At 43.7% G+C, this 20847-nt stretch overlaps 3 protein-coding genes across 3 annotated transcripts in view; all 3 read left to right on the top strand.

Annotated features, from left to right (window-relative positions):
• The first annotated feature begins 1526 nt into the window (after positions 1-1526).
• The window catches only part of LOC104144878 (olfactory receptor 5AR1-like), a 28540-nt gene continuing 9219 nt past the window's right edge, over positions 1527-20847 (top strand). The window contains exon 1 of the mRNA XM_068944420.1: positions 1527-1676. The gene's annotated coding sequence lies outside the window, so the exon portion shown is untranslated. The remainder of the gene's footprint in view (positions 1677-20847) is intronic.
• On the top strand, positions 2119-8508 carry LOC104144884 (olfactory receptor 5AS1-like). Its single transcript, XM_068944422.1, has one exon. The coding sequence runs from the start codon at positions 4554-4556 to the stop codon at positions 5499-5501; it is 948 nt and encodes a 315-aa protein (XP_068800523.1). The 5' UTR covers positions 2119-4553; the 3' UTR covers positions 5502-8508.
• On the top strand, positions 8713-13953 carry LOC104144879 (olfactory receptor 5J3-like). Its single transcript, XM_068944423.1, has 2 exons — positions 8713-11301; positions 13880-13953. The coding sequence occupies exon 1, from the start codon at positions 10340-10342 to the stop codon at positions 11276-11278; it is 939 nt and encodes a 312-aa protein (XP_068800524.1). The 5' UTR covers positions 8713-10339; the 3' UTR covers positions 11279-11301; positions 13880-13953.

Raw genomic sequence — 20847 nt, 5'->3', positions numbered from 1 at the left:
AGTGGTTCCAGCCCTGACGGAATGGTTTTAGGCTTGATGGAGTGGTTTTAAGGTCAGCCGAGTGCTTTTGGCCCTGGTGGAGTGGTTTCCGCCCCGATGGAGTGGTTTTGGTCCTGGCACAGTGGTTTCAGCTTCGATAGAGTGGTTTTCGGTCGGATGCAGTGGTTTTAAGCTTGGTGGAGCGGTTTCAGCCCTGACGCACTGATTTCAGGCCCGACGGAGTGGTTTGAGGCCCGACGGAGTGGTTTCAGACCCGACGGAGTCGTTTTTATGTCGGCGGAGTGGTTTCCGCCCCGACGGAGTGTTCTCCCAAGCCCACCAGACTTAGCAGTAGGCCGTACCAGGCTGCACCAGCCCCCCTGCCCCCACACCACGCCACCCTAGCCCACCAGGCCGCGCACCAGGCTGCACCAGCCCCCCAGGTACAGCACCAGTACAGCCAACCTCCACTCTCCAGGCAGCAGGCAACATGGCAATGCAGCTCTACAGCCCAACACGTCCCACACCCAGCCACAGCCTCTTCCTCTGCGTCCCACCTCACCTCAAGCCACCTCTGCCCTCAACGGCCCTGCCAGCACCAGCACCTCCAGCGCCGCCTCCGCCTCTCCGGCACCCGCTCTCCACAGGCTCCACACGCCACCTTTCCCCCTCCAAGCGCTCCGCTTCACCACACCCCCTGCCAAAACCAAGCACAACAAGGCCACGCGCAGCTTTCCTAGGGACCCTCTCGCACGGCCGGGCCTTTCCGTGGACAGCAGCCCCCCGACCCGCGCCTCCTCCAGCCTCGCCGCCCTCGCCGACACCCCGCCTCGCGCAGCCCACCCCCTCGGGCCTCGCGGGACACCCCAGCGCCTCGGGGGCAGCGCTCCCCCGCAACGCACCCTCCCGCCTCGCTTGGCGGCACCCTGCGCACAGCCCAACCTGCTCCCAGCACTTGGCCTTCGCCACCGGCCGCTCCAGGCCCGCGCCAGCCACCGCCGCTTCCTGCCTGCCCTGCCCGCAGCCCCTGCCCTGCCCGCGCACGGCGCCTGCCCTCCCCGCTGCCCTCTGCCGCCAGCCACAGCCGACCGCCCTGCTCTCCTGGCCGCCTCGCCCAGGGCCACCAACCCCCGAGCCCAGCAGCTCCCGGCCCACTTGTTTTGCCAGGGGCCCCTCGGCCCGCTCTCGCCCTTCGCCCCCACCAGAGCCGCAGCTCGGCCGAGGCGCCCGAGCGGCACAAGGCGGGCGGGCACAAGGGGTGGACGGGGTCGAGGGGACAGCGAGGGGGACACTGAGGGGGGACAGCGGGGACCGCGTCCCTGGCGCCGGCAGACCCGGACCCGCCGCCCGCCCGCCCGCCCGCTCGGCGGCGCCCACGGCCGCCGGACGCCATCTCCGGCCTCTCTCCGCTCCCTCCCGCCCTCCGCCCGGGCCGCCGCGGGGATTGGCCGGCCGGGCCAGCTGCCTCTCGGCCATTGGAGGGCGCCTGCGCGCCGCCCGCCGCTGATTGGCGCCCCGCTCCCGCCTCTGGCCGGGCGGAAGGGTGTGGTCGGCGGCGAAGATGGCGGCGGGGTGGCTGGCTGTGGGGGGGCGCCTGGCGGCGAAGATGGCGGAGCGGAAGGGGAGGGCTCCCCATCCCGCCCCGTCCGGCCCCGCGGCGCGGCGCAGTTGGAGAGCGGCAGGCTGCGGGACACGCGGTGGGTCGTGGCGCAGCCGGGCGGGCAGGGCTCGGGGGCGGTAGCGGCAGGGGAAGGGGGCGGGGGGCGGCGAAGGGGCTTTTCGGGGCCCGAAGGGCGGCGGCGCCTGCGCCGGGAGGCTGCGCGAAGGTGCTGGCGGCTGCGGGGCTGGTGCTGGTGCTGGTGCTGGGAGGCGGCGGGGTCGGTGCCGGGCGGGCCGGGGAGGGTTTGCGGCGGCCGGTCGGGCGGGGCCGGGGCCGGGGCCGGGGCCGAGCGGGGCTTCGGTGTCGCCCGGCGCCCGGCTGAGGAGGCCGGTGCGTCGCCGCTGGACGGGGGAGCGTTTGCGTCCGCCGCCTGCTCGCCCGCCGCCTGGGGAAGGGAGCTGAAGGGCGGCAGGGAAAGGGGTGGGGGAAGTAGGAGCAGGGTCGGAGCTGGGGCGGGGCCTGTTTGGAAAGGGCTTTCCGAGGGTTTTGTTGCTGCCGTCCCGGGTTGTGGATCTGTGTGCGTGGGGCTGGTAGACAGTTCATCCGTTAGGCGGGGACAAATCATCGTGCTCTTAGTGCAGATAACTGACAATCAGAGTATTAGGAAACATTAAAGTTGTGGGAGAGAGAAGCTTACGGGTGAATCCTGATAATGTTATTGCCCATACTTGGAAACCTATTCATGTTGTAAGTAGGATTTAGTACTATGCTAATGGCCTGCAGAAATAGCATTAATCAGTTTGCAGTCTAAGGGAATATTAATTAGAAATATTTCCAGCAGTGTGTAAAGTATGTATACAGCGTGTTGCTTCATGAAGACAGTTGCACACTGAGACGTTGGTAGCATTTTAATTGTTTGTTCTACTGTTTTTCCCTTGAGAAGATCAGGGTCTCCTGTGTCCAAAGCATAAGTATAAAATCTCTGACAGCTCCAAGCAGCAGTGTTTTGCAAATCTCGGAAAATATTATTTCTTTCCCTGGCAGGTGAGTTTTGTGATGAATTCAGCCCCTAACATTTTCTCTCAGGCATGTAGCAACAGTTTCAAATCAACTGCCTGTTAGAAGGATTAATTTTAGGTGCACTGAAGGAAAAAGTTTTATTCATCAGGATAAAACAAAAGACAAAAATTATGAAAATGTCTTTGAAAATAAAGGTGGAGCTTAAATTTTAAAGGTACCTAAAATACTGATCTAGAGATATAAATCTCTTGCAGTTATATGTCAAAAGGCTGTTAGAAGGTGTTAGGGTTCCCATGCCTTCTTATGTGAGGATGGTCAACAAACTGCAAATATGAAAAAACCAACCATGTCTAAGTAACCAAGAGATATTTCTTTTAGGGCAGAAATGGTCTTTTTCCTCTTCTCTCAGTGTTGTCTACGAATACCTAAGCTTAGTGATAGTTTGAAAATAAATTGCAGTGTTACTCTTTCTTCCTGTAACTCAGCTTGCCTAACTTTAGCTAAAATTCTGGAAATGGCTGCTTGTCACCTAACGTAAGGAACATAAGCCAGGGACATAATTCATGACCTTAAACAATCTCGGTGCCTATAGAGTTAAGAAAGAGGCACATCCGGAAGGCAATTCAGATATTAGAGGGTTGTACTCAGCTCACTCAGGCTTGATTATTAGAAAGTTTGGCTATGAATTTAGGCTGGTCATCGTGGCGTCCTTTGTTATTAATAGACTAAGAGAGAAAGGCACCTTCAGGAAACGACGTATCCTGCCCATCTCTCTCTGATGATTACAAACGGATCTGAGATGACTCAAACAGACGTTTAGACAGCTAAATGTAGACGCAAATCCTTCCAGCTACAGTATCTGGGAACACGGTTGGGAACTGAAGACTTACTGTTCTGAATCCCCAAATTCAGCCTTAACCATTTGGCTGCCTATCCTGAATGGTTCAGAATTTTTTGTTGCTGTTGTTCCGGGATTTTTTGCAGGAACATATGCATTTATGTTTTCATTGTGTTTTTGTCTACGTAGTGATAAAATTTGCGATTATTTTAGTGATTTGTACCAACATCTCTTTTGTTAGATCCCCTTTGTAAATAAAAGGGGGAAGAAGATAGAGCTGTCCTTACTAGAGTTCATATTAGCTTAAGCAGAAATGAATCTTTACTTTTACACGTTACTTTTAGGAATATGAAACTAGCATTCAGAACTGATTTTCTGGGGAATGTGTTTGGGGGAATGCATTCTGGGGAGTATATTAGAAAATATAATTAAAGTTCAGTTTATACTTCTTTTGGTTGAAGCTATCTGGGGATTCTTTTTAATTGTTCTGATATTTAAAATAGCTGTTTCTTTTTGTTTTCATAACTAGTTTTCAGATTCAAAATTGATCTACCTCAGAAAAGAACCTCCCCTCCCCCAATATTTTGTAAAGAATTAAAAAAGAAAAGAAAAAAAAGATAAGATGCAGCATGCAATAGTAAATCTAAATGCCATTCTAATCCCAAGTTCTGCCTGAACCCTATGCTTCACTCACGTGAATATCTGGGACTTATTATATGTTAAGTAATATGTTTTCCCTGAGTGATGCATCATATACAGCTCTCTGATATCCATATTATGCTCTCTGCTCTGAAACAAAAATGTCACTTAAGAACCTATTTCATATTCATATCATTGAATATATCTAGTTTAGGAGGAAGAATTCCTCAAATGGAATTTTTATTGTTCCTCATGTGGAATCTGTTTACTAATTTCTCTTTGAATGTCCTCCTAAACTATGATGGATGGTTATGCTCCAAGTCACTGCTTTCGCCTCTGGATATTGTGTCAGATACACACGTTATCATTAATTCTCTTGAGCAGGGAGGGATGAAACGTGTTTATTCATTGCTGAACCATTAAGACTGACTGATCCCTCCAGCAGCGCTTACCTAAAGGTAAACATGAAGTAAGGAAATGTCTGAAGAAAACTGTACTGCAGTGACCAAGTTCATTCTCTTGGGTTTCATCAGCCGTCCAGAGCTGGAGTTACCTTTGTTTGTACTCTTTCTACTCATCTATGTTACCACTTTGGTGGGGAACATTGGCATCATTGTGCTCGTTCGGTTCAATGCCTGCCTTCATACCCCCATGTACTATTTCCTAAGCAATTTGTCCTTCCTGGACCTTAGCTATTCATCTACTATTTGTCCCAAGATGCTGGTGAATCTGTTAGCACAGCGTAAGACCATTTCTTTAACTGGTTGCGCAACACAGATGTTTCTCTTTGCTGCCTTTGCTGATGCAGAGTGCCTCCTTTTGGCTGTGATGGCCTATGACCGCTACATGGCCATATGTCATCCTCTTCTCTATGCAGTTGTCATGTCTCGCAGGGCCTGCGCCTCCATGGTAGCCGGGGCTTATCTCAGTGGTGGTCTGACCTCACTGGTACACACGTGTTTAACATTCACGCTGTCGTTCTGTGGCCCCAACACCATCGATCATTTCTTCTGTGACATTCCCCCGCTGCTGAAGCTCTCCTGCTCCAACATATATGTCAACGAGGTCCTTCTCTTTGCCTTATGTGGCTTCATGCAAACTAGCACCTTCCTGATCATCGTTGCCTCCTACATCTGCATCCTTTGCACCATCCTCCGAATGCATGCAGTGGATGGCAGACACAAAGCCTTCTCCACCTGCACCTCCCACCTGACAGTCATTGTGTTATTCTATGGCTCCCTCCTCTTCACGTATTTACGGCCCCACTCCAGCTACTCGCTGGACACAGATAAAGTGATTGCTGTATTTTACACTGTTGTCTTTCCCATGCTAAACCCCCTCATCTACAGCCTGAGGAACAAGGAAGTAAGGGAAGCCCTAAGAAGATCAACAGAGAGAAAAGTGTTTTCTCAGTCATCTACTTAGCAGGAAAAAAAAAAAAAGAAGACTGAAGAGACTATAGGGTAGTTCTGATGCAGTATGCAACAAAACCACATACAGAAGTCCATCTCACTAAATGCAGGTATCTGTGTTACTCATGTCTCCATCTAAACGAATTTCCCCAGGTTCACATTGTAGTTCCTGGGGGGGGGAAAAACAGTTTAAAAGATGATTCATCTCATCCTAAAGCAGAAACCTAAAATAGGTCAGAAGAATTGTATCCCAAAGGAACATATTTCTTTGCGCTGCCTACAAAAAGGAATCTATCCGAGATATGGACATCTACTTTTTTGGTGCTTGCGCTTAATGAGATTGCTCTCAACCAATATGTTTTAAAGAAAAGTCTGATTCATATGTCTACTGTATAAGAGTACATTGTATGTTTTTAAAAACAGAGCACTTAAACCTTGTATCCTAGAGAAATCTTCAGTTGATTTAAGAGATAGCTCTCCCATGCATTTTGCAGAGTTATTTCATAACACTGATTCAGATACATAAGTGAAATCCCTCTATCTCTTTGATTATGCTACATTATTGTATACACTGTAATAGATGTGTGTAGGAATCAACCCTTCAACAAGTGCTGATGACAATTAATGGGAAGGTTTCTATTATGGGATTTGAGACTAGCCCACATTGAAGACTTTCTGGGATATGATCTGTGTGTACTTTTGCACATGTCTAACTTCTGAATAAGGTGAAGGCAAACTTTCAGGGTACTTGTCTTCCTTCTTTGATGGAGTGAATACCTTTGTATTCTTTTTTTTGTTTTTTTGGGGATATTTCTGGTTTTTGAAGAGTGAAGCATATTTCTCTTAGCTTGTGATGAAGAATGAGATAAAAGCTTACAATTTCAAGGTCTCTCTGGCTTTTAAAGCTTTTTGTCCCTGTGGTTTGTGCTAACGCTAAATGAAAACGCTTTGTGTTGAGATGGTTGTTCACTATCAGTGCTTATGGCTCCTCAGAGGGAATCAACAGAGGGCTTAGGACTCTTATCAGGTGTCAAACTTAATCACATGACTGGATATTTGAGATAACATATCTTGCCCTGTTCTACAAATGTGAGCAACACAGGCCTCCATACCAAGGAAGTATAGATGATGAAAGGAGACATACATTAAAACAAAGTCCGTGACAGTGATGCTGCCTGACTTTAGTTTTAAATATGCAATTTGTCTCACTTAGATGTAATAGAAAGTTTTCATTGGTAAATATGAAATCTTAAAAAGTAGACATCTACATCTGATCTGATCTTCCAGGGGTCCCTTTAGAGTCAATAGAGAAAAAACAAATATTTTTAAGGGCACGACTCACTTGTAGCTGATATAGACCTGTATAATACACTAAACATATCACGCTGTAGAAATGCCTATTTTTTCTCCATTGCCTAGAAAGTCAGCGTAGGGGTCACTTGATCAAATGCAGATGTCTACATTGTAGACCGATAGTGAAACAAACCCCATTCAAGACATGTAGAATTAGGTATCCACTCTGAAAAAGTCTCCTAGTCTCTCTACAGTCAGTGCAGAGTTACAGGTTTCTGAGAAACTTTAGCTGAACCATCTGTAAAAACGGTCATCGTCAATGAGGCGATTTGAACGACTAGTCTATACCATCTGGTATGACTTCTCTATTACGAGGTCACTACTTGGTCTAACATGAATGAGCCTTGGTGGAGATATTCTTACTGATGAGTCACTTTCCTGTTTAATGCAATACAGATCAAATTCTCCTCTGCCCTTTATACTTACCTGGTAGGAAGAGAGTTAGAGGACATCAAGATTGTAAATAAATTCTTCTCAGCACAGCCCTGCAAAGGAGAGATGTGCTGTAAACCACTATAAATCCAGCTAATATGTAAATGGAGATATAGAGAAAAGCAAGCAAAGAAAGAGAACAGGCCCACACAGATGTCATATTAGTTTCTGCTCTAATTACATTGCTCTTGCAATGCCAGAATATTCCTCAAACTAGTAATCTCATTCTAAGCTAGTATTTCAGGAAGGTAGAATGAATCAGACTGTTCAGGGGGCCCCAGCCCCTTTTTTTACAGGGGAAGCCTAAATGGTAAATTTAGTCTTAGAATGCTAGCGCTCAGGCTCCTAACCTAGTCCTCCATGGGTCAAAAGAGCACTAAGTGCTTATGTTTAGGAAACAATCAGGCACTTTGGGGTCACTTGGCTCTCAGAATACATGTAGAATTTGACATGTAGGTGTCTATATGTGACTAAAACATATAGGATCTCATCGTACTCACTGGAGACCTAGTCAATATAATGCCTGTAGACTAGCCAGCTCTTCAGCTGACCAAATATAAATGAGCTGTATAGCTTTCCAAGTGACATTGGGTAGTTCTAGCCTATGCAAAGAGACTCCTATGTCACTTGACAATAACGGAAGCAGTTGTAAACATAAATTGCTTTTCTCTTGGGGCAATTCAGCTGAGGGCAATTATTCTACACTGAAAACCTGTTTTTAAATAGCACTATTAATTGGTACTAACCAGTTATTATAGATATCTGGAAAGGCAAAAAGTATATATGTGGCTTTGAGTTCATTTCCATCACCCCACTTTTTTCATCTCGAAGATGTGGATTCTTTGAAGGCACAATGTGACTGCTTCCCTTCTTCCAACAGAAAGGTTTCCTAGCAGTAAGTATAAACTACAGTTGGCCATTTGAATTACCAAATTTGGAGTTTCCTGATATTCCTGGGCTGATATATTCCTGATATTGTCCTGGACTGTTCTGAACAAGAGCAAGCTATTTTGGAAGTCTTCGGGAAATAGAATTAGCATCACAATTCAACTCCATGTGTCATTTCTCTCTCTCTCTGTCTCAAAACCCCTTTCCTCCTCCTAATGCTGAGTCCCTCTGCAACCATGTTAAAATTCTGTTACCAAACTTTTCTGAAATCAATCAGTTTACTTCTTTTCTCATAAACTTTTCTCTAACACAGGTGCAGAATCAGTCCTAGAATGACCCAAAATAGGTAAAAGCAAACCCAATTCTTTGCTGTAGTCTTCAGTGACATTACGCCAGTGTTGGTTTCTGATGTGGAATAAGTTTATTTTATTTTGCTTTAAGGAAAGAATGTGAAAGACAAATCTTCTCTTGGAATCTTTAATGACATCAGTAGAGTGGGAAGGAGAGGGAAGGGATGGGAAGGGGATGTTCTCAAAAACTGAACTTTTCAACGTCCAAGTGATCAGACTGCCTGGATATTAGGGGATAAAGCATGCCCATAGTTTATTCAGTGTAAACGCCGGTACTTTTCATACATGCAGATAAAACACACAGGATCTGCATGTTATTAGTAATAATGCTAGTTAAGATTGTCTAGATTGTGTCATAAATACTTATGTCAGATAATTTTTCCTAGCCCTGAATCTAGCTTTATGGATGTAAGAACTCATTGAATCTTTAGGAACAGAACACAATGTTCATTTCTCCTAACATGTAAGGAGCTAATGGTCTAAACTAATCGGCCTCGATAATTCTCTTCACCTTGGTCTCCTCCACTCCGTCCCTATAGTGCTACTCCATGAGAAGAAATGGTCGTCTTCAAGATTGTTTCATGTCATCTATCTTAGGCACCTATCTTAGGACGGAACGGAGCTCTGTCTCTTGACCTAGAAAAGAGCTGAGACTGGGAGCTTTCCTTTGAGACAGGTGCAGTCAGGAGAGAGGCTTTTCACCCACATGTAAATAGCTCTCCAAACTGGAGTCTCTCAGAACAGCATCATCAGTTCTGAAATGGCTTCTTAAGGAGTAAAGCATAAGCAACATGAATAAGGTTTCTTCTTCTGATGCTTTGAAAATAAGAAAAATGATTACTCTATAGCTTTTTAATTCTTTCTTTGACTGATATATGCTGTTTCAAAAATACTGAGCTAGCATGAAAGATAAGTCATGGATTTAAAACTACACTGCTGATTTACTGCCTTGTTTCTTGACTAAGGCATGTTTTAGGCTGCTCTTAATGATAGGGTTCTCCGTCCTGAGCGGAAAAGAACCTAGGAGTTTCTACCTGCTCTCAGACTGTCTTCTGCATTGCTAGTGAAACTGTTTTGGGTCTGACTTCTTATTCTAATCTTCCTGTCCTATACAGTTGCTGCTAGGTGCATGGCACTCGGAGCAGTTTGGATGAGATACGGTCACATGCATCAAACCAGTCTTTGTGCAGAAAGTGGTGTACTTGAAAACCTCTGATTTGGGAAGATGTCTTCAAAGTTGTTCCAAGAAATGGGTAAAATTGAGTGCTTGATGCCTCCTAAAAAGGAATCCCTTCAATAGACTGTTACTTACAGTTTCATGAACTGGTCAGGTCACCTCAAAGCACCAGTCAGTTTCGGAAGCATTAGTCATTATGTTTGGAAAGACATCTCAAATGTGCATTACGGGAAGAAACATGCTTGAAGAGGCTGTGAAGTCTCCCTACCACTGGTATAATGGAACTCTGCCATGGAGCTGGACAGTGAGCTAAAGATTTTCTTGAGGTGCCTTCACTTCCCAAGAAATTTACCCTCTCCTTGGACTCTGATAGGTTTACTCTCTAATTCTTCTTGAATATCTCTTCTTGAATACTAGAGGTTGCTTTATCTTGTGTCAGAGAAAGGTGGCTATGGAAGAGTAAAGGAAAGAAAGGAGACCAGTGAAAGGAAGGTAGAAGCGAAATATCTTCTTATTGCTGCAGATGAAAAAGCTAGGACTGGAGCAAATCAGTTGCTTTAAGACTGTGGTGGTGAACACTAACAATCCATCTCCTACATTGATACGGGGCTCTTCTTCTCTATTGCAGTAGGCAGCAATTAAGTGAAACTGATGTCTGAAGACAATCATACCACGGTGACTAGCTTCATTTTCACAGGATTAACTGATAGACCAGACCTGCAGCTTCCACTCTTTGTTGTCTTTTTATTGATTTATGGGATGACCCTGCTGGGCAATCTAGGGTTGATTTTAGTCATTAGGTTTGACCCACAGCTGCACACCCCTATGTACTTTCTCCTCAGTAACTTATCCTTCCTGGATGTCTGCTACTCTTCCACTGTCACTCCCAATATGCTGCTCAATTTTTTGGCAGTGTTACAGGAAGTTTCATACAGTGGGTGCATTACACAGTATAGCTTCTTTGCAGTTTTTGCCACCACTGAGATGTTTCTCCTGGCTTCAATGGCATATGACCGCTATGTGGCCATTTGTAACCCATTGCTGTACACTGTCATCATGACCAAAAAGGTCTGCCTACTGTTAATAGCTGGGTCATATTTGGGAGGTATTGTAAATTCTCTGATTCATACCTATGGCTTGTTGAGATTGTCGTTTTGCAGCTCCAATGTCATCAACCACTTTTTCTGTGATCTCCCCCCTCTCCTAAAACTCTCCTGTAGTGATATCAATCTCAACAATACCCTTGTTTTCATTTTTGGCACTTTATTTGAGGCAACCACTTCTATAGCTGTTATTGTTTCGTACTTTTTCATCGTTGTCACTGTGCTGAAGATCCGCTCTGCCAAGGGCAGGCAAAAAACTTTCTCCACCTGTGCCTCCCACCTCACAGCTGTGTTCACGTTTCATGGCACAATTCTGTTCATGTATTTCTGCCCCAGGTCCAGCTATTCACTGAGTACTGATAAAATAGTTTCTGTTTTCTACACAGGGGTCATTCCTATGCTGAACCCCCTGATCTACAGCTTGAGAAACAGTGACGTGAAATGTGCTGCAAGGAAACTGTTGAAGAGGGAGGTCTTTACATGCTGAAAGCCTTCCAGAACTGCATATGGGTAACTACAGGGAAAGTGTGGATAGCTATGCAAACTCCATTCTCTTTGATATGGGTTATCAAATACTGGATCCTTTACGTAACCTTATTGAAGATTCGTGCCATGAAGGTTGTTAGTTGAAGGATGTGAAATATGGAAATATATAGCAATTAGTCCTGTTGTTGTTAATGCCTTATTTCAGCAAATGGCTAGTCAATATGACACATATGCTCTCCACCACAGCAGTCTGAAGTCACCTACTAGTTCTTTGAAGTCTTTGGACACCAAATGTAGGATCAGTCTGCCTAATTTAAATATTTAGAAGTTGGATATCTAGCTCAAATGTACCCCATTTCCCTAACCAATGAAGACACCCCACAGTTTGAGTAGTCCTTCCCAGGAAAGGTGTTTAAGATAGACTAGATGCAATTTCCCTCTGAAGAGGCCTATTTTTTCTATTGACTATCAAAAGATCTAATGTAACCAGCTTAGACAAAAATCTGCACTTCCATCTGCCCAAATTTACACGTTTAAATCTCATGTCAAGGCTTTAAAGATTCCTTGTGATTACAGCTGTTACCACCACCTGTAGCCCTAGGACTAGGCAAAGCAAGAGTTAATACTGGCAGTACCATTTGTAGGATTCAAAGTGTTTCCATATGCTCTGAAAATATAGCAATCAGGCAAGCTGAAAGGTGACTTTGCAGTTATCTAGGAAGAAAATAAAGAGGGGAAACTACATACTGCTCACTGTGCTGTAAACACATGACATGGGTAGCAGTGCCAGAGGACCTTCTCTGGAAGGCTGCATGTCCGATGGGGCAGAGTCCTTTGCTCAGTGTGCATGCTTTGATGACCATGGTTATGACTTTTGTTCCTCAGATACACATCAGAGCTTCAGTGAGGAAAATAAACAGGCTTTGGCTCATGGAAACCTCACAAACTGAATCTTAACAAGTTCAATTCAGAGGCACTGGATTAAAGCTGTTGCATAGGTTACTGTAGGTCTCATGCTACCTACTGCTGAGAGCTGTAAAGAGTATGAGAAATATGTGTGCCTCTTGACTGCAGCGTCTTCTAACGAAACAGGGTTTACGTTCAAGTTTGCCTCTTGATGTCTCTTCTAGGTACATTGTAAGTCTGGGTTTTCAGCACATATCCATTAGAGTCTCTCAGAGACACCTGGCAGTGAATGCCCCTGTTCCCTTCCCCACCTTTGCAACCGTAGGTATTAAAGGACTTTTCCATGCTTGAAGTGTCTTAGAAACATTCCTTCCTGTTACACATACGTTCCACGTAGTGATTGCATGCATAGTCAAGCAGAAAAAAGAGAGTTTGCTCTTGAAGACCTTTGAAAAGAGATTAAGAAAATATAGAAATGAAATTACTGAACTGCTTTTATGTGCAATTTCAAGTTTTTTGTTTTTTTCTTAATTCTTGGTGCTATAGCTCACTCTTTCTTGAACGCATACCACTTTCAACACGAATATTATCTCAGTCTTTTCGTGGTCTTTCATACAATGCCTTTTTTCCCCAATAAGATTGTTTCTTGGGACTTGTGAATTCTGCTGCTACAGATCTCTGCTCTAGATATGAATAAAGGCCCTGCAGACCTCTTCAAACATCTCTCTGTTTGCAACTGCTTTACTGAGCCTTTGTCTCTGGATCTTTAAAGAGGCAATGAAATCTTACCAGAATGAGAGAAACAATGTGAAAATAACACAAGCCATCATAGGACTTTTCATCCTATCCTCTATATGAGACTCGTGTTTTGTTTCACAAATATTCTCTCCCTCTTTTTTCCTTCTGTTGTCTGCAGGGTCCGAACTCATGTAAATATGTACATTGTAAACATAAGAGGTTAAGCGACTTTTAGCTAGGTAAGAAGCATCATCAAAACATTCTATGCCTCCTATTTGGAGGACATCTTTTTCATTATTTGGGCCTTTGTTATATGTATTTCTATTTGTTTGTTTTAACGGCATGTGTAACCAATCAAGTATAATATTCAGCTGCAGTCATAATGTATTCTCCATCAGTCGAAGACCTTAATTTAGGATGGGCTGAGCTGCATCACTGGCTATTAGAGAGTCGTGCATTTCTCTCATCCAAACATTAGCCAACTCCTGTCTGAAAAACAATCCACCAGAGTGGTGAGACACTTGAGCTGAGCTAGCATTCCCTGCCTTTCAGAGTTTCTAACATGGCTTCCTGATCACTTAATGGACAAGTGTGGAAGATATTATTGAATACTGGCTACGGGACAAGGGGCATGACGACAAGATCACAAGACCTGCTTAAATGTAGTTAGACACAGAATGCAGGACCTTGGTTTAGAAACTAGAAAAATAATGTAGATACTAGTGTCTTGAGAAAAGTACATGACTTGCTACTAGTGTCCTGGGAAAGGTACATGACTTGCTACTAGTGTCTTGGGAAAAGATTCATAGCCTTCTACTGTATCCACCTATAAGGAGCTTGGCTTTTGCAATATGTATGAGCTAATTAACTCTGTTATATAAGTAATAAGATAATTCTGAATAAACTGAGACTTGTTGATCATCATCGGATGTGCTTGTCTCCCGTTGTTCTCCGACAGACAAGTCAGCCAGAAAGAATGGGACAGCATCCGCACCTCTCCATGCAAGATATTCAGCAGCTCAAACAATGGGAAAGAAGGATGAGAGAGGAGACTGACTCAAAAATAACTGCAAGCAATTTCTTTAATAGCCCTGAATGTGTGAATTTTTACCTTAGGATGTCTGTGTTCCTTTTAGGTGTCTCTTCAACCCTGATTTTCCAGTGTCCCACAGACTGTGTACATAGAGGGACACTGATGTTCAGCTAGTTCGTACACAGAATACTCCTGGGGCTTCTTTCCCTTTCCTGTGTCTTAGTAAAGCAGAGAATTTTGTTGTAAACTGGGTAACTGAGGACTGTAAACATACACGTTTTGTGCACGTTGCTGTGGGGGACCAGACTTCTGTTTATCTGTTTAAAGGCTCCCGCAAGGACACTTTAATGACGTCCTTCGGGTTTGATCTGAAAATATTAGCTGAAAACTCAGTTGTTTGTGAGAGTTCAGATCCTAATAGCTGAATTAGTGAATGGTTGCAGTAGCATGTCCTGACACAATCTCAAGTTTGAGGGATGAGCTGTTGTTCTGTGCCACTCAAGCATGAGACGATATTTCTTCTTTTCTGTGGAGGGAAGAGGATTATTTCATCTCTTCCCTGATGTCTTCACGCACTTCTCACTGTCATGTCAATACAATGAGCAACCACATGTATTTCATTTGTTTGCATATTTTCACTAAAGAGAAATTACAGATTGCAGACATGAGTTAGCCAAGATCATGAAAGAGACTGGAAGACACAGCTGAAAATTAGAGAAGAAGGCCCCTTTGTACGGATGGACAGAGGTTGTGATGGCATCTTTGTCAATGAGATCGAAATCCAGACTTCTGCGGTGTTGGAGCACTTGGAGGCTCAGGACTGGAGAGTGTTTGAAGTGCGGCTGAGCTGTAAAATCTAGGTATGTCCTTGATAGTATTAGCACGGAAGTGTCAGTTTGGCATTGATGATGCCCGTGTTCTGGGTACCACAAACACAAACCAATAGACTGTTTTAAAAAATTTCAGGGCCTGAATACACAGGAAAGAGCAGGATGGGAAAAGCAATATTACTATCTGCAGTTTATGCCCAGAGAGCTCAAAAAAGTTTGCCTGTTGGTTCACTTTGTGCAAAATCACAAAGTAGTGAGTTGTAGTATTAGCAAGATGGTCAGAACACTTCAACCATTAGACCAAATGTGGTACACAAAAATGTGTACAACCTCTGTGGGATAGATTTCACAGAGCTTTAGATTTCTCTGTTAATTTTTTAGGTTCTCAGTTAAACATCTCAGCTGCCTTTATGGTTAATTGAAAGAGACAGGACTTCTCAGAGGGAGGCTTCTAGGCTGCTCGTTCCCTTCAAAAGCTGAGGTGTGCTCACATCTGAAATTGGTGAGATGAATAGCTGACTGATGTACTGATCGTAGAGGGATCCTAGCTGATTTAGAAGTTTAGAAAAGATTTGGACATGTAAATGGTAATTGCCTGACTATCTAAAAAAGTTCCTTTCTGATATTGAGTCAAAATCTAGCAAGAGTCCCAGATGCCTACAAATTAAGTTATGGTAATTCTTCTTGTGTTATATTTTTGTATTTTTCATGAGTTATTTGTGGATAGAATATAGAATAAGTCATAAGGAGAGGGACCAGATCTCGCCTCCTGTCCCATTGCAGTCATGGACTCTCCCCTACAAAGCAAAAGCTCTGGCTCTGTCAGCCAGGAAATAGACCCAGACCTGTAACTCTCACTTTCTACTTTGGTGTTCTAAAAAGTTGGCTACTGTGAAATGTCACCTCTTCTTCCATTGACATATTGAGAGGAAGCAGCCACTGAGAGTGCCTTTTGAAGAAAGCCACATCCTGCCTGGGCCTCAGACACAGCGCTGCATGAGTCATTTGGGCTCCCTCTACTAGTGACTGCGTAGAAATAGGCACTTTCATAGACTAAAGAGAGAGACGAGACAATGAGTTCAGATGAGAAGCCTCCACTTTGGACAAAGAAACTCTGGTGAGATTAACTGTTTCCTCAGTGAGTAAATAACATAAAATACCTAGCTGAAAAGGTGAAGGAAGATGCAGAACTCACTCAGTGTTTAGCATATGTATTTGCAAAGCCAACAGTGTTAACTGCATGTCAAACTTAACATCACCTAAAAATATCCACATACTAACTCTAATTCAGCCAGAATGTTTGTGTTGCACAACAAAGCAGCATGCTGAATTTTTCAGCTGGGCCTCAGCTGCTGTATCGTCTCAGATGTGCACTGCTGTACCCCAAGATAATCAATAAGCTCTGCTCTCAGCACCTTGCTCCTATAGCTGTGCTGTTTCTGGGACTGCCTTGTTCACAGCTAGGGCAGAGAATCTCTCCATGAGGCTGGTCTGATTGGTAAAAATGTAATCAGCATTTCTGAGGAAGCTTTGAAAAATTTGAGCCCCACAAAATGAAAGCAAGATCCAGGTACTTAATCCCAGCCCTTGCCCTACCTGACGATGGATTACTCCGTGAAATACACTCATAAACAACCTTGTCTTCCTTTCTTCTCTATATAGTCATCACACATCTCATCTCAGCATGCAAGCTGTTACAGATGCATGCATGGCAGTAAGCAATCACACAGCAGTGACCCATTTCATCCTCTTGGGATTGACGGCTCGCCTAGAACTACAGCTTCCGCTCTTTGTGGTGATCCTACTAATCTATGTCATCACCCTGGCAGGTAATCTTGGAATGATTGGCTTGATCAGGATTGACCTCCAACTTCACACGCCTATGTACTTCTTCCTCATTAACTTGTCAATTGTGGATCTCTGCTATTCTTCGGTTTTTGCTCCAAGGATGCTGGTAAACTTCTTAGTGGAGAATAAGACTATTTCTTACTCTGCGTGTATTGCCCAGCACTTTTCATTTGTTGTGTTTGTGACCACAGAGGGATTCCTGCTGGCTGTCATGGCCTATGACCGTTATGTAGCTATTTGCAACCCACTACTTTACACCACTCTTATGCCCAGGAAACTTTGTATTTGGCTGGTGGCTGGATCATATTTAGGGGGACTCTTTAATTCACTGATACATACTTGTGGCTTATTGAGGTTGTCATTCTGTGGACCTAATATCATCAACCATTACTTCTGTGACACAAACCCACTGTTGAAACTTACTTGCTCTGACAATCGTATCAATGAGATTATGCTTGTAATCCTCTCTGGGATCATAGCTGTGTCCACCGTCCTAATTGTCATCATCTCTTATGTCTACATCCTCTTCTCAGTCCTGAGAATGAGCTCCCCAGGCAGGCACAAAGCCTTCTCCACCTGTGCCTCGCATCTGACAGCTGTAACCCTATTCTACGGGCCTGTGAGTTTAAGCCACATACAGCCCAGTTCGAGATACTCACTGGAACACGAGAAAATCTCTGCAGTATGCTACACGCTGGTCATTCCTATGCTGAATCCGCTGATCTACAGTCTCAGGAACAAGGAGGTGAAAAATGCACTTAGAAGGGTGATGGCAAGGAAAAAATGCTGTTCATTGGCTTGTTTATCAGAATAATAATCAATTCCCTAGAAAAGCTGAAAGGAGAGGGAAATGAACGGTTCTGTGAATGAACAATGTTTTGTTTTACACTAATTATGTGTGGTGTAGGAATCAAATGTAAATGAAGAATTAGAGAAACTTTGACAGATACTTTTTAGTATCTTGAAGAAACGAGAAGACCTAAAGTGGTGGTTTTTTGGTCTGCCCGCTGTAACTTAAAACATTTCACTTAATTTTGAACATTAAAACTAAATGGACATTAGGGGGAGAAAAAAACCCTCATCTTCGCTCTTTGTTTTTTGCTATGTCCTTGCAATTCTCTGACACATTTTAAATTTCCTAGAGGAAAAGAAGAAATTTATCTCCTTCTAGTGTTTGTCTCCCATAGCATGTGTATATGGTTTTGGGGGAACATTGTAGTATGTAGGAAAATATTTTAACTCTTTATTTCAAGGGCCAGAGGCTTACAAATTCAAATGCATGCTTGCAGTGTTAGTTCCCAGTGGTGACTCTTGCATTACCTATTTTTATTGCTGTTGCTGTGTTTTAATGGCATAGCTATATCTGATGTGGCTTACGTCACAGAAAGGAGTCCAGGTTGATGTTGGACTAGCACTGTCTACACAAAATCCTGTAAGTTCTCTCAGCTTTACTAACCGTGATTTCTTAGTAAATAAATAAATAGATAGATTGAGGATTTTGTTTTTTATTTATCTAATGTGGGAAACAACTTACTTTTCCACTGACGTACATTTTTTCATTGTCATTATGAGCTGTCAGCTGAGCAGTCTGTCTGTCCTCTTCACTTTCCATGGAGCTTTGTAAATGATGTGTCTTTCTGATCTTCCAGAAAAGAGGCACCCCAAATTATTGGGGTTGTCTATAAGGAGATGCTCTTCAGTAGCAGTGTCATGATTGGATATGTGCAGGAGAGAAGATCATCCGGTGCCCCAGGGTTTCATCTGTATTAAGTGGATGCTACTGGGATGCATAACCTGTCATTCAGCAATAGCAAGATTTGATGGGTATGAAGTAGGGTTTTTGTGAGTAGTTTTTTCACACGTTATCTGAGCCAGTGCAACACTCAAGAGGAAAGAAATGCAGAACGGAATGATGCTGTTTGTAAATTCTTTCATTCACCGCCTATGAGAAACAGATAAACAAGTGTTTGCTTGGCTAATTTTTGCATAAAAACCTATGATCAGAGGTAATGAAATCTCAAGGTGAAGAAGGACCATCTCTTGATCACACTTTCTTCATGTGCAAATTAGGCAGATAGGCGTTAGTTTAGATTTCACAGTACATTAACTTGAGAATCAGTTCCCTCCTCCCTGTTTACCTCTTAGGACCTCCCCTTTCTCTGGAGCTCAGAACCGTGCTAATTAATTTCAAGCAAATTGCATGGAAAAGTGCATGCAGATAAGGGCATGAATCCCATAACAGGACAAGAGGCAATAGGCAAAAATTGAAATTCAAGGAATTCTGTTTAAGCATAAGAAAAATATCTCTCGTATTATAAGGGTGATTGAAGATATTGTGGAGTCTCCATCCTTGGAGACGATCCCAACCTGACTGGACACAGCCCTGAGGAACCTGCTTTAGCTGACCTTGCTTTGAGCAGGGAGCTTGGACTAGAAGATCTCCAGAGGTCCCTTCCATCCTCAGTGAATCTGTGATTCTGTTACTGTCCCTAATGTAACTTGGAATAAGAATGTATTTTAACTCTGTGACTGTTTATGCAAATTGTTTACATTTAATGAAAACATTTTTATTTTTTGTCAAAGTAGTGTCGACTAATCAAGAAATTTTCTTTTTGCCTACAAAATGAAAAACAGTGTCGAAGAAAGCTAAAAGCCTACCTATCCCCTGAGAGCACAAAATGATGCATCAAAGGCAAATTACTTGAATTGCATTAAAAAGGATTGCAGCACCCCTTCTAACACTGATATGTCCCCTGGCAGTAGCTTTTACTTTCCCTTACGGACAGCACAAGAATCTTTTTTTTTTTCCATATTTGCTTGTGATAATGGACTTAGTATCATCTACTAATTCTACAGAACCCTTCCCCATGAAGCCTGTTATAGGTCTCAGATGATTTTGCTTTTTGAAACTATCCTGTTGGTCTGGTTCCACGAGTGAGACCCGATCAGCTAGCTATGTTGCAGTTCTAGGGTGCAATGGAGAACAGAACTGACACTTGTGCCTGATAGTGTGGGTGAGTTTAACTTGTGGCTCAGTACAATTTAAAGATGGAATATCAAAGCCATTTTGTTTGCTTGAAGTGTGAAAATGGTATGGCTTCAATGTGATGAAGATGTGTGACTGTTTGATACATAATACAGAGTGTTTTTGAGTGAGCTGTATAGATCCATCCGTATATATAAAAGGGAAAAAATCCTAATGGCGCACACATCTTTCAGAATAAAGGTTTCTAAAAACTTATTGTCCAGCAATTGTTTCTAATACCAAAAGCAGAAATAAAGAGCAGTGCAAGTCAGAATAATATCACAGTTGGTAGAGAGGAGGGAGGGGAGGACTCAAAACTTGATGTGAATCTAAATTGGCCTCAACTACAATTTTTTTGAGAGCTATAAATCAGAACAATTTCTTTCTTTGCTATAAACTTTGGGGGATCATCTTCTTTCTGACTGAGCCATTTCCTACTTTCTTATTTAGTTGAGAACTCCAGAAAGTGCTCTGAAAACTGTGCAAAAAATGCTCCCAGATTGTTTTCATTCTGGGAGTGCTGAATGCAAATATTGAATTTGCGAATGAAAGTATTGGCACTTCCCTACACAACAGCTGAGGATGGCAGATGGGGGACTTCCATCACCTGTAGCAGGGAGTGTCCCACTACTAACACTTAACTGCTTTCTCCTGCTGCTCCTGTGTGACTTAGGCTCATCTGGCAGAGGTGCTTCGTTTGACAGGGCTCCCAACCCCTTGTCTACTACTAGGGCACTGGATTTATTCTGTAGTTGCAAGTCGCAGGAGCCATCATCCTGGTGCCAAAAGTCAGAAGCTTCCAGCCTTCGCCACCATGGGAGTCTTCACTTCCCAATTTGATAGGCACGGACTTTGCCTGCCCCTCCTCACATACCATTGAGGGTTCAGACTTTCTAAGCTGCAGGGTCTCAGAGAAGATCTAGTAGATTTTGTTCTTGTCATCTCTGATGCTGTCATGCAACTAATCAAAGAAAAGAGAAGGCAAAAATGGAAACGTTTCTACCTCCGGCTTTTCAGTATCCTAACTGCTTTTTCGATATCCTTCTGTCAACGTCTGCATCCGTATTGTCAACAGGGAGACTGCAGACCACTTAGAAGACCCTCCAAAAAAATAACCCCGAAGGAGCCTTTTTCCTCAGGTCTAGTGTCAAGGTCAAATGTTGATTCAATATGGAACAATCTGTGTGGTT

This window comes from Struthio camelus, chromosome 5, assembly GCF_040807025.1.
Source record: "Struthio camelus isolate bStrCam1 chromosome 5, bStrCam1.hap1, whole genome shotgun sequence".
Classification (NCBI taxonomy): domain Eukaryota; kingdom Metazoa; phylum Chordata; class Aves; order Struthioniformes; family Struthionidae; genus Struthio; species Struthio camelus.
Note: the sequence above shows the minus strand (reverse complement) of the source record. Positions and strands in the feature narration are given on the sequence as shown.

Excerpts from the sequence above, each read along its gene's own strand:
- LOC104144884 (XM_068944422.1), top strand. The coding sequence starts at position 4,554 with ATGTCTGAAGAAAACTGTACTGCAGTGACCAAGTTCATTCTCTTGGGT.
- LOC104144879 (XM_068944423.1), top strand. The coding sequence starts at position 10,340 with ATGTCTGAAGACAATCATACCACGGTGACTAGCTTCATTTTCACAGGA.